Source organism: Phycodurus eques, chromosome 3, assembly GCF_024500275.1.
Source record: "Phycodurus eques isolate BA_2022a chromosome 3, UOR_Pequ_1.1, whole genome shotgun sequence".
NCBI lineage: Eukaryota > Metazoa > Chordata > Actinopteri > Syngnathiformes > Syngnathidae > Phycodurus > Phycodurus eques.
This window is the reverse complement of record NC_084527.1, coordinates 10,007,684-10,031,427: the sequence shown is the minus strand read 5'-3', so window position 1 is coordinate 10,031,427 and position 23,744 is coordinate 10,007,684. Positions and strand designations below refer to the sequence as shown.

General features: G+C 40.8%; 2 protein-coding genes across 2 annotated transcripts; one reads left to right on the top strand and one right to left on the bottom strand.

Annotated features, from left to right (window-relative positions):
• The first annotated feature begins 3,118 nt into the window (after positions 1-3,118).
• Positions 3,119-9,414, top strand: LOC133399926 (phospholipid phosphatase 1-like). Its single transcript, XM_061671954.1, has 6 exons — positions 3,119-3,662; positions 5,409-5,560; positions 5,680-5,960; positions 6,641-6,698; positions 7,180-7,356; positions 7,531-9,414. Exons 1-6 carry the CDS (start codon positions 3,605-3,607, stop codon positions 7,654-7,656), a joined length of 852 nt encoding a protein of 283 aa, XP_061527938.1. The 5' UTR covers positions 3,119-3,604; the 3' UTR covers positions 7,657-9,414.
• A 4,780-nt stretch (positions 9,415-14,194) lies between these two features.
• On the bottom strand, positions 14,195-20,443 carry LOC133399925 (ATP synthase subunit alpha, mitochondrial). The gene is made up of 11 exons (XM_061671953.1): positions 20,293-20,443; positions 19,747-19,822; positions 18,553-18,722; positions 17,428-17,601; positions 17,178-17,344; positions 16,043-16,343; positions 15,650-15,874; positions 15,458-15,565; positions 14,699-14,843; positions 14,470-14,620; positions 14,195-14,385 (listed from the first exon to the last, which is right to left on the bottom strand). Exons 1-11 carry the CDS (start codon positions 20,350-20,352, stop codon positions 14,307-14,309), a joined length of 1,656 nt encoding a protein of 551 aa, XP_061527937.1. The 5' UTR covers positions 20,353-20,443; the 3' UTR covers positions 14,195-14,306.
• Between the last annotated feature and the right edge of the window lie 3,301 nt (positions 20,444-23,744).

The following is a 23,744-nucleotide window of genomic DNA, read 5'->3' as shown; positions in this document are numbered from 1 at the left end:
AGCAGCTTCACCAAGCTAAGGAGGACGCTTATCAAAGCGGGGACAGTGCCCTGTATAATCGAGCTAGAAACCAGCTGACTAAAGAAATTAACATTACAAAGAGGAACTATGCAGCAAAGTTGGAAAAACAATTTAGCGCTAACGACTCTAAATCAGTCTGGCATGCATTCCAATCACTGACCAATTACAAGCGACGATCCCCCCAAGCTGAGGACAATAGCACACTAGCCAACGACTTGAATACCTTCTGCTGCAGATTTGAAAAGGACACTTTCACACCCCGCATCCACCTACCCGCACCACCGACCACACACCTCTGACTTCTGCGTTGACCATCCACGAACAGGATTTGAGACGCATCTTCAAACAACAAAAGATTAACAAACCGGCAGGCCCAGACCATGTGTCCCCATCCTGCCTCAAAGTCTGCGCGGACCAGCTCGATCCAGTCTTCACACAGATCTTCAATAGATCTCTGGAACTGTGAGAAGTACCATCCTGTTTCAAATGCTCCATCATGATTCTAGTCCCCAAGAAACCTACATTTTGGGTCTAAATGACTTCAGGCCTGTCGGCTTGACATCTGTGGTCATGAAGTCCTTTGAACGTCTCGTGCTGGACCACCTCAAGAGCGTCACAGGTCCCCTGCTAGACCCCTGCAGTTTGCCCACCGAGCAAACAGGTCTGTGGATGATGCACTCAACATGGGACTTCTTCTTTAGAAGACCTCGACAGTGCAGGGACCTAAGCGAGGATCCTGTTCGTGGACTTCACCTCAGCGTTCAACACCATCCTCCCCGAACTCCTTTCCTCCAAGCTTCTCCAGCTCAGCGTCTTGCCTGCCATCTGCCAGTGGATTTACAGCTTCCTGACGGGCAGGGCACAGAAAGTGAGGCTGGGGGTGGCCACCTCATCCACCCGCAGCATCATCACTGGGGCGCCCCAAGGTTGTGTCCTCTCTCCGCTGTTCTTCTCTCGCTACACGAACGACTGCACCTCAACGCACCTGGCTGTAAAACTCCTGAAGTTTGCAGATGACACCACTGTCATCGGCCTCATCAAGGATGGTGACGAGTCTGCATATCGACAGGAAGCGGAGCGGCTGGAGCTGTGGTGCGGCCGGCACAACCTGGAGCTGAACACGCTCAAGACTGTAGAGATGATCGTGGACTTCAGGAGGCATCCTTCGCCACAGCTGCCCTTCACATTGTCCAGCTGCCTTGTGTCAACCGTCGAGACCTTCAAGTATCTGGGAATTACAATCTTTCAGGACCTGAAGTGGGCGATCAACATCAACTCTGTCCTCAAAAGCGCCCAGCACAGGATGTACTTCCTGCAGCTTCTGAGAAAGCACGGCCTGCCACGGGAGCTGCTGAGGCAGTTCTACACAGCGATCATCGAATCAGTCCTGTGTTCTTCCATCACAGTCTGGTTTGGTGCTGCTACAAAAAAGGAAGAACTCCGACTGCAACGGACAATCAACACTGCTGAAAAGATTGTCGGTACCTCTCTACCCACCCTTGAGGACTTGCAAGCTGCCAGAACGAAGACAAGAGCGTGCAAAATCCTCTCTGACCCTCCACATCCCGGTCACCGACTCTTCCAGCTCCTTCCCTCAGGTAGGCGCTACCGATCAATGCAAACTCGAACGAGCAGACATTCCAACAGCTTCTTCCCTCTTACAATCAACTTCTTAAACAGCTAACCTACAATTCCATTGCAACATGCTGCCAATTTTTTTGTCTTGAGTTTGTTGTCACATTTCTGTGGGGCCAATTATATATTACTCGTGCACTCAGTGTAGTGGTCTTGCCACGCTGCACTATGTGCATATCTGTTGTTGACCAATACTCGCCACTGATGCCAGAGTAGCATCTGCCCCACTTGCACACTGACTGAGGAGTATCTGCAACATTTGCACAATCAACATTGTCCCAGATTATCGCGCTACTAGTCACTTTAAACTGCATACATTCCTTGAAGTCTCGGCTCCCTTTGCACAATGGTCATTACACCGGATTGCACTATTGCTATATTCGTCATTCAAACTGCTCTAAGTGCTAGCGGACTCTGCATCTTTTTGCACTATTGTAAAAAAAAAAAAAAAAAAAAAAACCATTTTGTACCGGCATTACCAGATAACTAGCAAACCTTTGTTGCTCAGTGCCTGTTTTTGTCGATGTCTTTATGTCTCAAAATTGTTCTCTGTCAATTGACTGTCTGTTGTCGTACTAGAGCGGCTCCAACTACCGGAGACAAATTCCTTGTGTTTTTTTTGGACATACTTGGCAAATAAATATTCTTATATATATATATAAATATATATAAATATCTCGGGTACACATGCTTTCTTCCACATTCCAGAAACATGCATATATATATGTATATATATGTATATATATATATATATATATATATATATATATATATATATATATATATATATATATGTGTATATATATATATATATATATATATATATATATATATACAATGAGTCCTCGGTTTACGACGGAGTTCGAACTCGAAAATATATATATATATATATATATATATATATATATATATATATATATATATATATATATATATATATATATATATATATATATATATATATATATATATATGCATGTTTCTGGAATGTGGAAGAAAGCATGTGTACCCGAAGAGAACACGTAAAGGGAACAGGAAACTCCAAAAAGGAAATCAAGGTTCAATCCCAGAGCATCGATTTTTTTTTTTTTAAATATCTATGGCCTAGGAGTGTTTTTATCATACAGATATTTATTGTATGATCTTACTGCGTCAGGCGAGTTCGAACTCCGTCGTAAACCGAGGACTCATTGTACATTTTGACTGACTGAACATTCCAATAAAGAGCGGCAAGACAATGGGAACACGCACGGAATCAGTCGAGGTGAAATCTAATCAAACAAAGTGCAGCGTGCGCACCTTTTCTAATAACACGGCGACTCCTCTAACCTCATTAAGTTGTCACTCATAATGAGTGACAGACGAGGAGGGCGGGGCCTCGTTGTCGCCATCATCCGAGTGCCGTACTGACACCTGATTGGCTACACTCTCTTTCCACTTCCGCGTTCTATGTTGCCTTCAGTGTACCTCTACAAACGGACAACACTACCCTGCTTTTCTACTTCTCTTTGTTCGACATAACAAATTTCATTTGGACAGAGACACAGAAGAGGAACTTTTGATCACTGTCTTCCCCCCCCCCCACGTAGTACATATCCTGAATACGTTTTTCTTTTGGACTATCAACATCGCGTATCAGGAGTAGCAGCCGCTAATCGCTGATATTTCCCATCTGAACGCGAAGGCGACATTAATCACAACGGTAACCGGGTGCTTGGTTTCAGTGGCATGCCGGTAAATTCTCCTCAAACGCGGCCGTGAAAGATGCTCTGCGACAATTTTAACGGGTTAAAGGTCGGTAACGACCGAGTTAGCTGCGTCACTTTCTTTCGAGCTCTCCGCCTTTTCTCGTGTTGCACCATGAAGCTGGTGTGTTTTACCGAATAAGACAAACACCTGAGCAAAAAGTGTTTTTATTTTTTATTTTTTTTAACAAAAAGAAGACGACATGTTTGAAGTTTCTGGGATCCCATACATCCTGTTGGACATCACTTGCCTCATTCTCGGTATGTAAAATATATTCTACTGAATTTCTATTTACACAGCAAAGAGTTCAAACGTTTCAAAAGTGCACATTTTCCGCAGTGTGTTATTCCTTAAGTGTCTTTTATGAAGGTGACTGGCGTTAAAGATATGTAAATACACACTGGGACGCTTGATGTGGGGAATAGCAGGCAGGGGAGATGGAAAAGTTCCACCCTGTGTGCGTATATGTGTGAGTTTTCCATGCCAAAGTTGTATTTTTAGTCCACAACTGTATTTGCTTTGTAATCATAAGAAACCTGCAGCACCAACAGAATGGATGCACTGACTCTGCAATATGCACTCTTCATTCACCGCAGTCAGTTTTGCTCCATGTGACCAAATGAGAGAAATAACACATCTATTACTCTCATTAGCATGCTGACTCTTGTCATCTAGTTTTCTAGTCTGTCTTCAGATGTTTTGTAATATCACCGCTGGGCCAAATCACAACCACCTGACTCATTTAAAACACATTTTTAGTGTCATCGTCTGGTTTTTTTTAAGGTACAGTAAGAGGTCTGCAGTAGTATTAAACAGCGTTAACTTGGTTCTCTGGGTTGCAGTGAAATATCTCTTAATGAAAAGCAGCCCATCAGAAATTAGGCATCATTTGATGAAGTACTTTGTAAATAAAAGATGTGATTGTGTGCCACGAAGTCATGCTCAAGGGCTAGCTCCATTATTGAATCAGAATTTTGTCTGGGGATTTGTCAAGTGATGCGGTGTTGACCTCATATAATGTACATGCAGACTGTACACTCATCAGCCACATCATTACGTACAGCACAGCTGCGCTGTAGTCTGATATGATTCAGTAAGGGAGCTGTAGTCCTCTGTTTTCACCCTTTTTCTTCCATTCCCTCTAAATATATACCATTGTCTTGTTGGTGTGACCACTGTAATTTTATCAGTTCATGCCAATAAATGCCACGGCGATATACAGTCACTGAGATGCTAAGAAAGTGTTTACGTAATTTTTTGAAGTGATGGAATTGGAAGTGTTAATAGAAGACAAACAAACAGTTTGACAGAAATCTATGACACTGATATTTTTGGAGAAGCCAGCAACCGCATAAAAGCTATTATTTAACTCTTCCCGAGTGTGTGGTAATTGGATGTATGTCCATCCTGCTCTCGGGACAGCACCCCCCCAAAACTGCTGTAGGAGAGGACAGCACATTGTCACGGTACGTTGAAATGACCTAGACACAAGAAAATGCAGTGTTGAAAGGAGTTTTGTCATACAGTAGATGATGATAATGGTATGACTCCTTCTTGTGACTGGCTCCTATTGGCTCCATTCAGAAGCTCCAAAATTGAATCGCTGAATAGACGATATGTCGTGATAAATATTGTTTCTGGTACTTCAAAAATGTTTACACAAGCTGAAAAGAGCCGTTCGCCCCGTCGCCTCTCTTTCTGCCTGCGCCTCAGCTGTGCCGCATTACGCCTGCCTTTTTTATAGACATAAAATCAGCCATCAAAATTCATCTCAGGTTCGTTCAATCAATTGTATGTGCTAATTGGCATATACTCCTCCCAGAACGTGCAAACCTACTGGCAATTTTGCCCATTTGGCAAACACAATCCTTGGTTGGTTGCTCAGCTTACTCATATGTTTGCAAGTTTGCGCCCCGTTTTTATACACGCAAACCTTTTAGTAAAGCTTAGGTTTCTAATAAAAGTGACTTATGATCCATGTTTGTGTCTCCTCTTCTATCCACCAGTGGGACTCCCCTTCTTCATTCTCACTCCTCAGCACAGCCCGTTCAAACGAGGCTTCTTCTGCGATGACGAGTCCATCCGCTACCCTCTCAAAGAGGACACCATTTCCTACCAGCTCCTTGGAGGGGTCATGATCCCCTTCACGCTCATTGTCGTAAGGACGGACGGAAAAGTGCTGTCTTGTGACCTCATCAAATAGGCGCTATCCATTCATCCTCTCTCTCTCTCTCTCTCTCTCTCTCTCTCTCTCTCTCTCTCTCTCTCTTTGTCTAGATCATCTGCGGCGAGTGGCTTTCAGTCTACCTCACCCACATTAAGAGCAAGAGGCTTGGCCACAAGTACGCAGCCTGTGTCTACAAGGCTGTGGGCTGCTACTTGTTCGGGGCGGCGGCCAGCCAGTCTCTGACAGACATCGCCAAGTACTCCGTCGGGCGTCTGCGGCCCCACTTCCTGGCCGTGTGCAAGCCGCAGTGGGATCGCATCAACTGCAAAGCCGGCAGATACGTGGAGAACTTCACCTGTACCGGCGACTCGTTCCTGGTGGACGAAGCCAGGTACAAACATCCCTTAACTGTCCTGCTCTCATGACCATTTGGCAGGTTTTTATTTTGAATGCACTAATAAGTAATTAGTTAAAAAAAACTTTGAGTTGAAAAAGTAATTCCTTTTTTTTATAAACACAATATTCTGTGAAAATACCCCTGAACTGCTGTTTGTCGCAACACGGTTCATCGTAATTGACGAGTTAAGCCCACGTTGTTCCGTTGGAACATAACACTGTAGAGTGTTAAATTTCTTCTTCAGATATATTTCAGGTTACAAGTGTATTTTATGGACCCAAAAGAAGTTTTTGAAATTTTTGTAAAAAAGAAAGCAATTGTAGTACTGTAATTGTAATTTAAAATAACTCTAGTACAAAATAAAGCTACAATTATTATATATATATATATATATATATATATATATAAACACAAAGAAAAACATATTTTGACTGATTTTTGGATTTAATAAACTCACAAAATTTGGAGATACCTGCTTTTTGTTGGGCAGTGATGTGATTATGATTATGTAATACACACATTTACATATATTTTGTTTATATAGATGTGGAAAATGGGCAAAAAAATCGGAAAATCTTCCCACTTTTAGATAAAAAATATTATACTGTATAGATGATTATTGAACTTTATTGACTGTAAAAAAATAAAAAAATAAAACTTTTTATCTTTTGCAGGCTGTCGTTCTACTCCGGTCATTCGTCGTTCTCCATGTACTGCATGTTGTTTCTTGTCGTAAGTACAATCGTTTTGTTTTTGTGACAAACCAGAATAGCCCTTTGGCCTCACATAATGCATCATGAAAATAATGCTCCAAGCATTTCTAATTTTAATAATATACAAATGTTTAATAGTCAATATTGATCTGCTTTTAATAGTAGTTTGCATTTCGGGGCTAGTCGTGTGCCAGAACTGTTTCCTCAGTGTTTGTCTGCCTGACTTCTGTTCCTGCTGACTCTCCCCATCTTTTCTCTGTTGTGTGTTAAGGTAGTGACCTCTACATTTTACATCATGCCCTGTAGTCTTGTACTATTTAAAATAAACCTGATGAAATGCCAGCGTTCTAACAGGCGCTGTGCTAACATATAGCAAAATAGCAATTTGAATCGCGCTATTTCATGTAAAACCCAACTGTTTGGTTTACTATATTTTCATTTAAACATCTTAAAATGCGTCGTCACTACAGCTAATTGACATACATTTGTGCTTTCGCCAGCTATATATCCATGCCAGGCTGAAGGCCAAGTGGGCGAGGCTCCTGCGGCCCACCGTCCAGTTCTTCCTGCTTGCCACCGCCGTCTACGTGGGTCTGTCCCGCGTGTCCGACTACAAGCACCATTGGACCGACGTGCTCGCCGGCCTCCTGCAGGGCGGCGCCGTGGCCTTCTTCACTGTGAGTACCACCCTTCTGGCGTTTTAAACACATTTCAGAGTTAAGTGCAGAAATTGAATTGGTGCTTCTACTTCCTTTTTACACAAGTATCTTTACTTCTACTTAAGTACAGCGTGTGAGTAGTTTTTTTTCTACCTCTGCCATAATGTTGGAATGACACAAATCCTGCTGCAGGTGTTCTGCGTGTCCAACTTCTTCCAGCAGCCCGTTGAGGCGGGCGTGTCCCAGGAGGAAGGAGGCCAGCACACCAGTTTACAGGAGAACCCACCCAATTCCAACCACTATGGCAGTACTGACTGAACCCCCCACAACATCACTCTGGCTTGAGGAGGCATTGAGAAGGGTGCAGCACATGCACTTTACTGAGCTACAAAGAGTTTTGAGGCTTGATGTGAGCATGCTGCCTAGAAGGAGTGACTTTTTACAACAGTGTGCGCTGGGTGGATGTGTAGCGTGGGTCACCGAAGAAGGAAATTCCATTTGCTCCAAATATCATGTGTGCTCGCTGCAAGCAGGCTTGTAAGGGAGAGCCTGGCACCTGTAAAAACCTCCGCTGTCATAGTACACCACTCAGAAAAAGTTAGGAATGTGCCGTTTGTGAGCAGCAAGATGTGCAAAAAGTACCGAAACACTGAACAGTTGAACGTGTGCATTCAAAAATTTTGAAAAGATCCAATTAAGTTCCCCTGTACAGATGAGATTCATCCTGAAATTTCACCTGAAAGATGAATATTCATACATTTTGTGAGTAGTGTAGTGTATTATGCATTTATTTCCCCCATAATTAAACTGATCCTCGGTCTCTTAATAACATGTCTGTGACATGTTATTGTTAAAATAACCCAAAGATCAAGAACTACAGCATATTTTAGACACAATATTTCTCGTAGCGCCACGGTGGACGACTGGTCAGGGCGTCTGCCTCCCAGTTCTGAGGACCGGGGTTCAATTCCCGGCCCCGCCTGTGTGGAGTTTGCATGTTCTCCCTGTGCCTGTGTGGGTTTTCTCCGGGCACTCCAGGTTTCCTCCCACATCCAAAAAACATGCATGTTAGGTTCATTGAAGACTCTAAATTGCCCGTAGGTGTGAATGGTTGTTTGTTTATACGATTGGCTGGCAACCAGTTCAGGGTGTACCCCGCCTCCTGCCCGATAATAGCTGGGATAGGCTCCAGCACTCCCGCGACCCTTGTGAGGATAAGCGGCTCAAATAATGGATGGAGGGATATTTCTTGTATTGCTAAGAGTAGCCTGTTTTAGGGGTTGGCCCTGTCTCATGCGAGTGAGGCAGCCCTCACATACTGCTGGGCCAACGGCGAGTCCGGATTTTCTCACAATGACGACCAGTTTGCTTGATCTGGCGTGAGAGTGCGCTGCGGTCAGCTGCCTTCTTCTACTTGTGGAAGCAGAGCCCAGAGTATCATGGGGAAAAAAGTCAATGCCCTTCCGGAGAATGAAAGCATTTTAACTCCTGGATGCGACAGTTCATTGTGTGTATGTGGCGGATGGACACATCGGCAAACACGAATACACCCCGCTCTGCTTACCTCGTGTGAAGCCACCACTGACTGAAGCAACCACATCATATTAAATTCACACTTGATGGGTGATGGGCAGGCACTTTAGACCCAACTATTTGCATTCATACATGAAGTCAGATGCAGTGTCATGTTTTTAAATTTTTAAATTTTGTTTTTATTTTATAAATACATTTTATTCAAATTTGTATCATAAAGATGCTCCAAATCAGGGGTGGGCAACCTTTTCAGTTAAGTGCGCCAAGGACAATACTAAATTTAGGGGGAAAGTATGATGATCATGTTTATTGTTATATATTGCAAGAATTTTGGAATTAATTTATTATATATTTCAGCTTCTTTATCACAATTTCTTTGAGGTTTTATTTGTTTTTAAGAATTAATGGGGCAGATCAAATGCTGTGGCGGGTCTGTGAATGGCCCACGGGCCCTAGGTTCCCCACCCCTGAATTTAGCAGTGCTGTTAAATGTGAGAAATAAAAACATTTTGCTACTTTGTCATAAAAAAGATTCCTACCCTGCTTTTTCATTTGGTGTTTTTGCAAACACACGTATGGACTAATGTTGCACAATCTAATTTAGAAAAAAATATATCATTAGTATAATGATAATGTATATAATAAATATATAATATGAATCATTTATTTCTTTTCATATATATAGTCAAGGTAGAGGGAATTATAAATGGTTCCAAATTGCAGTCAGTGTTAACACAAAATCTTCAAGCTTTTGCGAGAAAGCAAAAATAATGTCAGGTAGAACATCTGAACGTTATTTGGAGTTAATCAGCGACGCTAAATGGTGACAGATTTAGTATGATCGCTTCATTCTACATTATCTCATTTATTTTTACCTTCCCTCCTTTATTGCGTCGTGCAGAGTATAGGTCACATTTATGCTGGAAAGGGTTTTTAAAAAAGATTTTTCTTGGTCCCATTTCTTTGATATTACCAAAAAACTGGCATTTGAACAAAGGTGTGTAGACTTTTCATAACCACCCTATGTCCTACATTCCTATAATGTTGAAAGTCAGATTATAATACAGCCAAATATACTGTGTAATAAAAGGGAATATATAAAAACAATCAAAACATAAACAAAACCACAGCAAGTGAGCATGTTGTTGTGAATAGCTACCTCTCCGACATGTGTTATTATGCGTCAAGCTGAATATTTACTGTGTAAACGTCCAGTTAGCGTATCCTGTACACTGAAATGCAAACGTGCAACAATAGCTTCTGAGGGTTTCACGTCAGTGAGCCCAACCACAGAGACCTCTTGAGATCCTTCACTCTCATGAGAGTGAGGCAGTGTTGGTTTTGGCAGATGATCAACATGTAGCCTTAGGTGCACTTCTTTGGTTTACAAAATGGCACATTGGCGGTGACTGTGCGTGTCACGAAGACATTCATCTGTCAGCTATGCAGCAAAACACACAAGAAAGCCTCAAGAAGACAGTTGTTATGAAAACCGGTTGGGCAACACATGAAGTAAACGCATGCCTGCGTAACTGCTGTACATGCGTGCAGTGTCTTTGAGTGCATCACCACTCACTTTTGCCCCCGCAAAAAAAATCCCAATCAGGTGTGCCACGGGAAATGATCCAACTGCACTTATTCAGTCCACAGGCTAGGATTTATTCAGTACAAATAATGTACCTTTGTTCATGTATCTATACGAGTGATGTATCATGACAGTCAGAAAAATTAAATGCTATTCCACTAGCTGGCAGAAGGTACAATTAACCTGTGTCTCCACTTGTTGCCATTAACAGAATATTAGTGGCTGGAATAAGTATTGTGTAGTTAGTCATAATAATAATCAAATGAAATTACCATCTGCTTCGAAAACTCAAGTCATGTGTGCAAGTGATATTTCATTCATCATATTGCCCACCTTGTGCCATTTCTGGTTCTATACTTATCATTACACTGACCTCTTTGCCATCACTGGTACTCTTCTGTGGTGGCATTACAAATGTTGTCAATTTGATCAATTTACTTTTTAAAGATTCTTGATGTGGATGTATGTTTTTTTCTATCATATTCAATTAAATTATTGGACATAACATTAGGTACTCTTGTACAATCAAATGAGATCCAGTGGAATAGCTGTAATAATGAATAATAACAAGCCTTTCAATGATGAGAATGTTCATTTTGTTCGTGTATTGGATCTGGTGAACCTGATAATGCGGTAGGGAGTGAATGAGAGCTTCTATTACAACTGCAAACAATGTTTTTTTTTTGTGTGACTGTCGAGTGGTGTTATGGCAATAAAAGAGAACATGATAAGCTTAAAATGTATGTGGTAAAGAGTGGAGACAAAACATTGAAGTGAAACCTAATTACTTGGGCAGAACAGGGATCTGAATTTCATGCAAATCAACAAGTTCTAGCGAAATATGTTCTCTCTTTGTGAAATTTCACTTCCATTTCTGTAATGAAGTCTCTTTTTTTCCCCTGCCAAGTACCACCTAAACATATATTTCTCCATTTCTAAACAGTATAATTAATATCATTGTTTTAAAATTAGGCAGCACAATTAGGCTAACCCTAACCCTTCAATCCCCGGCCCCGCCTGTGTGGAGTTTACATGTTCTCCCCGTGCCTGCGTGGGTTTTCTCCGGGCACTCCCGTTTCCTCCCACGTCCCCAAAACATGCATTAATTGGAGACTAAATTGCCCGTAGGTGTGACTATGAGTGCGAATGGTTGTTTGTTTGTTTGTTTGTTTGTGCCCAGCGATTGGCTGGCAACCAGTTCAGGGTGTACCCCGCCTCCTGCCCGATGATAGCTGGGATAGGCTCCAGCACGCCCGCGACCCTAGTGAGGAGAAGCGGCTCAGAAAATGGATGGATGGATGGATGTTTTAAAATGAACTCTGCAGTTAAGTATAGGAAAATAAATGCATTTTAAAGTGAAATAAAACTGAACTGTACTCAGGCAGTTTTTCTTCCACTTGCCACATGTTTAGAATTACTGTTTTACGGGCTTCAATCGGTGTCCCAATAAATATTTTGATATGACTCATTCATCAGTCAATGCCGGAGTCATGTCTTATAGTTACTCAATTATGTGTTGGCCCAGCGGAACTGCTAATTAAATTTAAGTGCTGAATGGTAGAGATGGTTACGAAGTCCTTTGTGAGACAACTCACTCACTCATTGTGTGGTCATGTGCTGCTGCTTGGAGATTTCTCCTGGTGTCACAATGACACTCATCATGACTGCAGCTCCAGTCACTCTGTGCCACATGACTCACTTCATTCGTGCCAGAGAGATGGCTCTCGATGCACCATACAAATGAAGCATTTTTTCCCCCAGAAAGAGCATTTACAGATTCATTTGAATAGATTTAGAATATCATGTAATATTGTGTTGATTTTAGTGATTCAATTCAAAAAATTAAACTCATAAATTCACTGGGGTAATTTTTCAAATGTATTTTTTTTTTATTATTTTGATTATAGCTACCAGCTATGGAAACTTCAAAATTCAACTAAAATTCAAATACGACATAATTATATTTAATGTAGAAATTATGTAGGAATTGGCCTTCTGAAAAGTATTTTCCTGAGTGTGATAAATTCTGTATGCGTTTCTCTTTTTTTAACTGAACATTTCTATTTTGATGTAACTTTCATGACACACAGCTATAGCTAGCAGTGTCTCCAGATGACTACAGTTCAATTGAGATGTTGTGTCACTGTCTAAAACATAAATAAGTGGATGAGCCAAAATGTTCTTCAATTAAACCACAACAAAACTGAGATAATTGCTTTTGACAATAAAGAGGATTGCTTTTAGTAAATACCTGGAGTCACTCTCTTTAAAAACTAAAGACCAAGTCCGAAACCTTGGTGTTCTGATAGATTCCGATCTGACTTTCAACAGTCATATCAAATCAATTACTAAAACTGCCTTCTACCATCTGAAGAACATATCCAGAGTGAAGGCTTGCATGTGCCAAGCCGACCAGGAGAAGCTCGTCCATGCTTTTATTGTAAGTAGACTTGACTATTGTGATGGTCTTCTGACTGGACTCCCCCAAAAGAGCATTAAACGGCTGCAGCTCATTCAGAATGCTGCAGCTCGGGTTCTGACCAGAACAAAGAGGTCAGAGCATATTACTCCAATTCTAAAGTCTTTAGTCTGGCTTCCAGTCAGCTTTAGAATAGATTTTAAAGTTCTGCTACTGGTGTATACATTACTAAATGGTTTAGGTCCTGAATACATGAAAGAAATTCTAATGGAATATAAACCCAGTAGGGCTCTGAGATCGACAGACTCAGGTCAAACGGTGGAGCACAGAGTCCAAAGCAAACATGGCGAAGCAGCATTTAGCTATTATGCTGCACACAAATGGAATAAGTTGCCAACAGAAGTGACATCAGCCCCAATTGTGAATGTTTTAAAGTCCAGGTTAAAAACTCTTTTTTTCATGCTTTTTGAGCATTTCCACTTTTCAATTTTATTTCTTGAACTGTACGCAGTTTTAATTGTACTTTTATTTTCCTTTGTTTGGAATATTTATAAATTGTTTTTTTTTTAATGATTTTAATCATGTAACGCACATTGAAGTACCTTGTCTATGATATGCAGAGTAAATAAATTTAGTTTGCTTTTATAAAAACTTTTAGACTAATTTTTGACTGACACGATGACTTTTTGTGGTTGCAGTTTGCGCGCGTGGAACTGCAGTGCATTACAGTGGTTTCCAATAATTTGGTTACCACAAACTACAAAGGATTGGAATTTTCTAAGTGTACATAATAATGCTGCCAATGTCTATAACTGGGCAGTGTATGCTATTAAAATTACATACATTCTAAATAAGGATTGATGAGCATATTTGGGTCATTAAATGATAATTGTGCATGTGCTGCCACCCGCTGGACATTATTATGCCAAAGTGGAGTAACCTGCCAACAATTTTTGCATGTGAAAAGCAGTAATTTGTACGCATTGTATTGTCACTAGGCAATAGTATTAAACCAATTTTTTTTTTTTTTTGTCTTTGTACGATAGGAATCTCAAGGAGTGCACCATACCCTCAGGAGCTCAACAGACAAAAACTGTTCAATTTGTTACACAATTTATTCTCATTAAACATTTCCCTCCCATCCTAACACAGGTCCTTACATACTTTAAACAGCAAAGGAACCACGAAAACACTATCGGACACATTTTGCTCCCCCTCGATTACTACAATGAACAGCAGGACTCATCACTAATGCACTGAAATGGTGCACATGTACTCTTGGATTCATCTGATCCAATCAGAATAATTTTACAGCTCAGCATGTTTGTAAAATTTTATTGGGACAATCTGTACATGGAGGTTTTGGTCTTCAGCGTGTTCACATACATAATGATAGGGGGCACTGAAGATCAACTCAAGCGCTGGACCTGCTTACTCAAAACTGGACAGGAAGTTCAGAACTATCTGCTTCAGTTTGGCATCCGATGCCTCAGAGATCTTGCCGTCAACCCTGAAACGCAAACATCGGGATTTTTAATGCGTTTTTAAATGTTAAATATTACAAGATGGTGATTTGGGACAAAAGGGATCTTACTTGATTGCACCGAGCAGGTCTTGGTGCTGGCTGAGGATGTGCTGCAGGAAAGCCTTCTCGAACTTTGTGATCTTGCTGGGCTCCATTTTGTCCAGGTGCCCCCTGACCCCGGCATAGATGACAGTCACCTGCTCCTCGATGGCCATGGGAGCTGAAGGAAAGGAGAAACATAAGGGGTCTAATTTAGCTAAAGAATGAAGGAAGGGAGAGTCAATTCGCCAACACTCACAGTACTGTCCCTGCTTGAGCAGCTCTGTGAGCCTGACGCCCCTATTGAGGAGCTGCTGGGTGGCGGCGTCCAGATCGGAGCCAAACTGGGCGAAAGCGGCCACCTCGCGGTATTGAGCCAGCTCCAGCTTCATGGTACCGGCAACCTACAAGGTTGAAAGAAAGGAGGGGGCAAACAATTGCCTTACTGAATTGCTTAATTTAGTTGATACATTTAAATCAAATCTACACTATTTTCACAAAAAACCTTTTGTCACCAAAGACACCAAAAAGGCACATAATAAAATAGAAATTCAATCAAATCCCGTTTCCCCGAACGAAAAGTATTCGTCAAGAGGGACGCAGAGGTGAAACTTTGAGAGCAGTTTCTCATGCTCAGTCTCAACAATATGCTACGCTTGCTCGTGCAGATAAAATATATACACAAAAAAAAGGTAGCATAGTAGTAAAAGTAATTATACAGCTGAATTTCACTAAACAGAAGGTCTGATTTATTTTTTTAATCCTAATTTTAAATCAAAAAAAAAAAAAAAAAGAAAAATTCCATTTCAAAAACATCCAAATTTCAATAAAAAACAAATCAGCTTTTCTTTAAAATGAATTAGCATTTTTATAAGATATATATATAATCCATGTTTTAAAAATTCACAATTTTCGTAAAAACAACAAGATTAAAAAAACAAACATTTGACTAGTGAAAGAGCAGTTTTTTTTTTTTTTTTTTTTTTTTTTTTAAACTACGTTACTGTCATTTATTAACCTGCTTCATGGCTCTTGTCTGGGCAGCAGAACCCACTCTGGACACAGACAGACCCACGTTGATGGCGGGGCGGATACCCTTGTAGAACAGCTCTGTCTCCAAGAAGATCTACAGCAGAAGCAAGAACAAAGCGAGGTTAGGACCAGCAAAAGCTGAAGCGATTATGTCATTGAGACGCGTTAAGGTACGTACCTGTCCATCAGTGATGGAGATGACGTTGGTGGGGATGTAGGCAGACACGTCGCCGGCCTGGGTCTCGATGACGGGCAGAGCAGTGAGGGAGCCGCCGCCGAAGTTGTCGTTCATCTTGGCGGCTCTCTCCAGCAGACGGGAGTGCAGGTAGAACACATCGCCGGGGTAGGCCTCGCGACCGGGGGGACGACGCAGCAGCAAGGACATCTGACGGTAGGCGACGGCCTAAGAGAGAAAAGTTGGAGATTTCTAAAGCAGCGGTAGTTACGGTTCAGTGGCATTCAGATTATGAGGGGACCCTTGGAAAAAAATTCCTCCCATTTAAGGGCTGCCTGGACCCAAAAAGTTTTGACAACCCCGCTTTTTAAGAACTGACGAGACTCCAAAAGTCACCTGTTTGGAGAGATCGTCGTAGATGATAAGGGCGTGCTTGCCGTTGTCACGGAAGTACTCGCCCATGGAGCAGCCTGAGTACGGGGCCAGGTACTGCAGGGGCGCCGCGTCGGAGGCGGTGGCCGAGACCACGATGGTGTACTTCATGGCGTCGGCGTCGGTCAGCCTCTTGACCAGCTGCGCCACGGTTGACCTTTTCTGGCCGATGGCCACGTAGATGCAGTACAGCTTCTTCTTCTCGTCTGTGCCCTCATTGAAGCGCTTCTGGTTGATGATGGTGTCGATGGCAATGGCAGTTTTGCTGAAGGGGGAGGTACTCATCATATTTTGTTCTTTTAATACATGCACTGGCTGTAATTAAGGGAAAGAATGTTGTGGAATTAAATAGGTATTTAAATAAAATTTATACTTAGCTGTAAAGAAATTATTCAGCAATATTGTATGCTTTTTGGCACCTCAGAATCATCTTTATTTTGCCAAATATGTCCAAAAAAAACCCAAGGAATTTGTCTCCAGTAGTTGGAGCTCCTCCAGTACGACAACAGACAGTCAATTGACAAAATACTTTTGAGACAAAGACATTGATAAAAACAGTCACTGAGCAATAAAAGGTTGATAGTAATCTGGTAATGCAAATTATTATTATTTATTTAATTGTTTTTTTTTTACAATTGTGCAAAAAGGTGCAGAGCCCTCGAGCAATTAGAGCGGTTTGAATGACTAATATAGCAATAGTCTGGTGCAATGACCATTGTGCAAACAATGTATTTATATGTACCAAGGATGCAGCAAACTGCGAAATATGACAAATGAAATCTCAAAAGTGTACTATTAATATTTGATCTGGACGAATCAAGGTATGATGGTTAAATACCCATTTTTCTAGAAAGTTTGTTATTCCAAAAATTTTGATACCTTAATTATCCTCCAATTCTGAGTGGAAGGACCCAACTATATAGTCATGGGATCCATTTAGCATCATATTTTGTTTATTTAAAAAAAATAAAATAAAAAAACAAAAAAAACAAAAAAAAAACATTTAAAAAATTCTGCCATCAGTCCAAAAATACCAGACTGATAAAGGAAATGTATTCAAATTGCCATACCTAATGGTAATTATTTTAGCACGACTCACCCAGTCTGCCTGTCACCAATGATGAGCTCACGCTGCCCTCTGCCGATAGGCACCAGGCTGTCCACGGCCTTGATGCCAGTCTGCATGGGCTCCCTCACAGAGATGCGGGGGATGATACCCGGGGCCTTCAGACCCACACGCCTGCGTGTCTTCGAACCCAGAGGACCCTGTGGAGAAGCAAACCTCTAATTTAAGACCAGCTTTCATGAATGAGTATGACTAGATGTAGTTTTTAGTGGGCTTTATTGACCTTTCCATCAATGGCGTTTCCCAGAGCGTCCACCACGCGGCCGAGCAGCTCCTCGCCGACGGGAACGTCAACAATGGCGCCCGTCCTCTTCACGATGTCTCCCTCCTTAATCAGCTTGTCGTTACCGAACACCACCACGCCAACGTTGTCGGGCTCCAAGTTCAGAGACATGCCCTTGTGGGTAAGAAGCACAATGGATGAAGGAAAATGTCTACAATGTCAACCAGAAAAATCTTCAGTCTTCTTGTACTTGCTAAAAAGCATTATAAAGGATGCAATTTTTTTTTACATTTTCAGGCACAAAGTCCTGATAAGTGACTTCTATTGTTACAAATGAATCTCAAATAATATCTTAATTTATTGATGTTAAATTGCTGAACTTTATTTTTCATTAAAACATTTGGACTAAAATATAAAGCGTGGCATTTAATTCAATGACAAACTGTCAGCAAACCTCACTAGACCTCATTTCTGACAGTATGAAAGGTTGGATATTCATTTGGCATTTTGTTATACTCTATAAAGTATAAAGGAAGACCAGTGGTAAAAGAACACTAAATAGAAGCAGAAAGAATCAACGGGCGTTTAAGTACTTTAATCCAGTTTTAGAGGTTTTAAGTTTTTGCCGTGGTATAGTTTCAGTTCTGGTATCAAGGTATTTTATCCAGGTATAGTAAAGTCAGAATTTCAGTTTCAACACAACAACAAGACAAATACTGCCACAGTAACCGTTTTATTTGATTGCTTTATAGTTTATGGCCAACAAGTATTTTTCATAAAAATATTCACAGAAATTCTGACTTCACTACCTTTTTAGCGATGGCCATTCCGATTTGCGCCGTTGGGACGGAACTCCGTCATAAACAGGACCCCCTGTCCATTCAGTCAATTATATTTTACTACTAATAAAGTATGTTTATCCCTAACCCAGAGACAGACAGAACAATTACATGCTCTTACACTAGTTGGCAGAAGCTGCAAATAACCTGTGTATAAATCATTATTTAAGTAATCTTTTTGTGATATTTGTTTGGCGATGTGCTGTTACGACTTTTCTCATGTAAAATACATGCTTTGGCTCAATAAAGGTTGGGAACCACTTATTAAGAGTTCTTCCAGACGTACTTTGAGTCCAGAGGAGAACTCCACCATCTCTTCCGCCTGGACATTCCTCAGACCGTACACCCTGGCAATACCGTCACCAATGGACAGCACTCGTCCAGTCTCCTCCAGGTCGGCAGAGGTGTCCGCTCCCATGATCTTCTCCTCCAGGATTGAGGAAACCTCAGCCGTGCCTTTTTTTGTTTTTAAACAAAAGCAAAGACTCATACTCAATCATCAATGTAGCTTAACATTGCTGGCGTTAGTGCTAGTTCATAAGACACCAGTTAGGTCCGGGCGATTAATCGATGTTATGGATTAATTAGACTGTAGGAAGTTGTTGTTGGTTTTTTTTTTATTGACTTTTTTTTGCAGCTTCTGCGTTTCAAAGTGCCTTCCCGCTGACGTGCAGTATCCACTAAGAGGACAGCTGCGAACAGAGAGGAGCTGGTCTACAAAAACAATGTTGCCAACTTGGCGATTTTGTCACTTTATTTAGCGGCTTCACTGTCTCCTCTAGTGCCTCTAATTAAACAAACGGTGAAAAAAAAGATACTATGACAAAAGCCCAGTGGAGGGCAATCCCGGAGATAACGGTGCTGAACATCCCAAAGACAACAATTTATACGTTGAAAAAGCAGCGACTTAGCAATGTTATGATTTGTTGGGAACTTCTGACCTGAGACATATTCTTCCAAGCCACAAATATTGGGCAGGGGTCACCTTCCCTCACCTGTATAACTGAGGAAAGTCCAAGACAGCCGGCAACAGATGTACGCATCAGCCGAGCCATGCCGTTTCACAGCTCATCTCGTTACATTGGTGAACATTTAAACTGTTCATTTATCATATGCATACTAAGAGGAGGAATTTCCCCCCACCCCCTGCCAAAAAAAAAGGAAGTACTACACAAATTTTCTGTAGAGAAATATTTATATAGAAGTCGATGCTGGGGAAACAACTGATTCAAAGCTTGTTTGCTATCAAGAGGCATAATTCCCAGAAGGTGGGGGGAAAAAAATTAACTAAGCGAATTAAGTAATAATTTAATGTTTCTATAAGCAAAGGGGATTTTCTTTTTTTGTTTGTAAATAGAGATTTTATTTTGGTGCCACAACGCACAGCACCAATGTAATGCCAAGATAGTGACAATGACCTCCAATCACTAAGGGTATATTTGTCAGATTTTCTAGTCGTATATATTATTGTCTGTCTTACCAGTTTTCTGCAGCCATGGTCTGTGAGTGTGGAGGTGGTTGACCCCAACGCAGGCGGCCGGGAAAGCCTTGGACACCTGGGATTAAATGCATAAAAAAATGTAACTCAATGCAAATAAATATGGCGCGTATGATTCCACGACTAGGTTTTGAAGAGCATGCACGGCAAATGATGAAGGCGCAACGCGGTTTTGAGCCCTGCGTCTGACTGTCAGGCGAGCTGACCTTCAAAGCGCGGCTGAATGAGTTGCTAACTAGCAGCTACGCGAGATTAGCTCGCGTGCTAACACACTCGCACAGCCGCTGTCACAAGGGCAACAAAAAAATCATACAGTTACAAAATATAAAAGTGACAAACAGAAATTAACTTTAAAATGCACTCGGAAGATGTTGTAGAAGGTAGAGTCGAACAACATCGCGCTAGCTCCAGGCCTGCAGCGTTGACATATATTCGGCGTTACCCTTCACGTACAAAGTTTACACATCAACGAAATGAAGCGGCCGGCTAACATTTAAAACATGTGGATTATTAAAAGAAAACACTTACTAATCCGGCCCTTCTAGGTAGGGTCCTAGCCAACGCTGCTGCAACTCGCACGGATAACATTTTTCTTGCTTGCGTCCTTAGTTAATGACCTGCTGTCCTCCACCACTGGCGGATTCGACCTGGCTCAGGGAGAACGTAATGGCTGAATGAACTCTTCTTCTATATATCTGCTAACTGCGCCTCGATTGGACCGGCTCGTCTTAATACTGCCCCCTGTCGCCCAGATCACGTTACAAGGAGAAGAAGAACGAAAACTGAAAATAAGTAAAGGGAAATGTCTTTCAAAATTATACAGAGGCACTATCCTGCCAACATTAACTTACAGTTTTGGGGGGAATCTAATCTAATCTAATTTTATTCTAATCATCTATTCAAATTCTGGGAAGATGCATCACGGTTTACTATAGATAATACTGAATGACTTCACTCGTCATTGGAAGATGTTTTATTGTTTGGTTCCTTCAACAATGAGCGCAACAAAATTAAAAGGTCGTTGTTGTAAATTCAATAATTATGATTGCGCAATTTCATATACACAAATAGTCATTCAAAACGTTTTTTTAATTTTTGAGAAGGAAACAACACAAAACGAGCATAAACATTTTACGCGTTTACTCGAAAAAAAAAGCAATTAAAAAAGTTATTTTATGCTCTTAATATTTTTATTTTAAATCCATCTGGCTTCTTTTTGATATTTGTTTATGGATTAATGACTATATTGTTTGACTGTATGTTTTTGTGTTCTTGTAAATTGAATATTTTCAAACACATTGTTTAAAAACTAACTAACTAACTAAATAAAAGAAGACTTTACAGCAGCAAGCAGTAATATACGTTATGACAAGAACACTTAGCAAAATAAACCACGAGAGGGGAATTTTTTTAAATTTACAAATAGCATCAACTTGAAAAAAAAAACCCACACCAACTTTGTGTACGACACACACTTGCAGGGGTGTGAAACACAATTTTGTCACAGGCCACATTGTAGTTACATTCCCCTCAGAGGGCCATTATGACCACGAAACCATATAAATGTTTAATTGGCTAGTCATATTATTACATATACACAACAAACTAGTTTTGAAATCAATAGGCAAAGATAGTTTTTTCAGCTATTGTTCAAATTACTGTAAAAAGAGGTTTGTTAAAAAATAATCATAATAATGCTTTTGCAAAAGCTTTGCTCAACATTTACTTCATATGACAATTTGAAAATGTTGGTACAGATTTGAGCAAAAATCATGGAAGTTGACACACTATTTGCTGTCGTCGGCCACATAAAATGTTGTGGCGAGTTGGATGTGGCCACCGGGCCCTGAGTTTGACACCTGTGATGTACAGAGAACATCGCACAGAAGTGGCATTTGAAAATGTTTTTATTGAGCGTGTGTGCTATATGGTTATTACAATTCAACTTTCTTGACCTGTGGTAGCGTTCCTTCCTGCACCTCGGGTGTAAAAGTCTGAAGGAGCTGCTTAGGGCCTCTACAGTGTAATGCAGGGGGTTGGAAATGTTATCCATGATGGATGTCAACTTGGCTAACATCCTTGTGTACACCAGCTCCTCAAAGGAGAAAATTTGGCAGCGGAGTACAGAGGTAACTTTCTTAATCACTTGGTTAAGTGTCTTTTTATCTCTGTCTGGAATGTCTCCCTTCCAGCACACGAAGACATAAAACAATGCTGAGAACACCAAAGTGTCATAAAAGGTCCTGAGCAAAGCTCTGCTGATGTCAAAGGACCTCAAGTCTCCTCAACAAATGGAGGAAACTTTGGCCCTTCTTGTACAGAGCATTTGTGTTGTCTGTCCAATGCAGTTTATATTTTAGGTGAACACCCAGGTACCTAAAGGAGTCCACTGTCTGATTGTCCGAGCCCTGGATCTTCACCAGTGTGTGTGGGGAAGGTTTCCTACGGAAATCGATCACCAACTCTTTGGTCTTTCTGGTGTTTAGGAGCAGGCTGTTATGCTAACACCAGTCCTCGATTAGCCTCCTGTACTCTAGCTGGTTCCCATCAGATCCACAGCCGACAATGGCGGCGGCTGACAACTTCAGAATCAGAATCCTCTTTATTTGCCAAGTATGTCCAAAAAACACACAAGGAATTTGTCTCCGGTAGTTGGAGCCGCTATAGTACGACAACAGACAGTCAATTGAAAGAGAACACTTTTAAGACATGAAGATATTGACCAAAAAAAAAAAAAAACAGTCACTGAGCAGTAAAGGGTTGCTAGTTATCTAGTAATGCCGGTAGATTTTTTTATTTTATTTTTTTCATAATAAACAATAATCTTTAGATATTGCATTTTTCTGTTACCAAACCCTTCTTCTACATTAACTTAAACAATACTTGAACAAACTATTATCCTTGTCTTCTGATTTCAAAACTAGTTATCCCTCAATTTGTTGTGTAATGGTAATAATATGTTTTGGTGATTATTTTGGTGATTATATGGTTTCACTGTTCTAACGGCCCTCTGAAGGAAATCATAACTACAATGCGGCCCGAGACAAAAAAAGAGTTTGACACCCCTGGTATAGAGGATTGAAAATGAATGGGAAGAGAACTGTACCTTGAGGGCCACCTGTGCTGCAGACTACCATATCTGTCAAAAAAAATTTCACACCTGCCTCCTCCATCATCTCCCGAAGCAGTGATGGTCTGACGGTGCTGAAAGCCCTGCAGAAGGCAAAAAAAAAAAAAAAAAAACATCACTCAAAGTGCTCCTGGGGAACTCCAGGTGAGACAGGTCCCGACATGATGGCGTCACCCACTCCAACACCAGGTCAATAGGGGAACTGCAGCGGCTCGAGTGAGATAACCTGTGAGCGCAGATGGCCGAGGCCGAGCCTCTTCATTGTCTTCATTAGCTCTGTAGTGTCCTGTCTCACTATGATGGGCTGTTTTGGGAACCAGTACCACACAGGAAGTCTTCCACAAGGCTGGGACCTTTTCCAGACTGAGGCTTAGGTTAAAAATGTACTGGACAACTGGTGAATTTGCACCAATTACAATGCAATAAAATTCACCTATGGGCAATTTAGAGTCTTCAATTAACCTACCATGCATGTTTTGGGGGATTTAGGAGGAAACCGGACTACCCATAGAAAACCCATGCAGACACGAGGAGAACATGCAAACTCCATATTATTATTATTATATTTAGGTAAAAATGAATGAAAAGTCTGAATGATAAAAAATATTACAAATAATCACAATAATAATGCATGTATGTGAACTATATTATATCATATTTATTATAATAATTATTATATATAGGTAAAATTAAGATTTTCCAAAAGTATGAATGATGAAATGATTGCAATAATAATAACACAATAAAACGTGTATATTATTATTATATGTAGGAAAAAATAAATAAGTCTAAATGACAAAAATATTATTATGATTATTATAATAATACTATTATTATTATTATTATTATA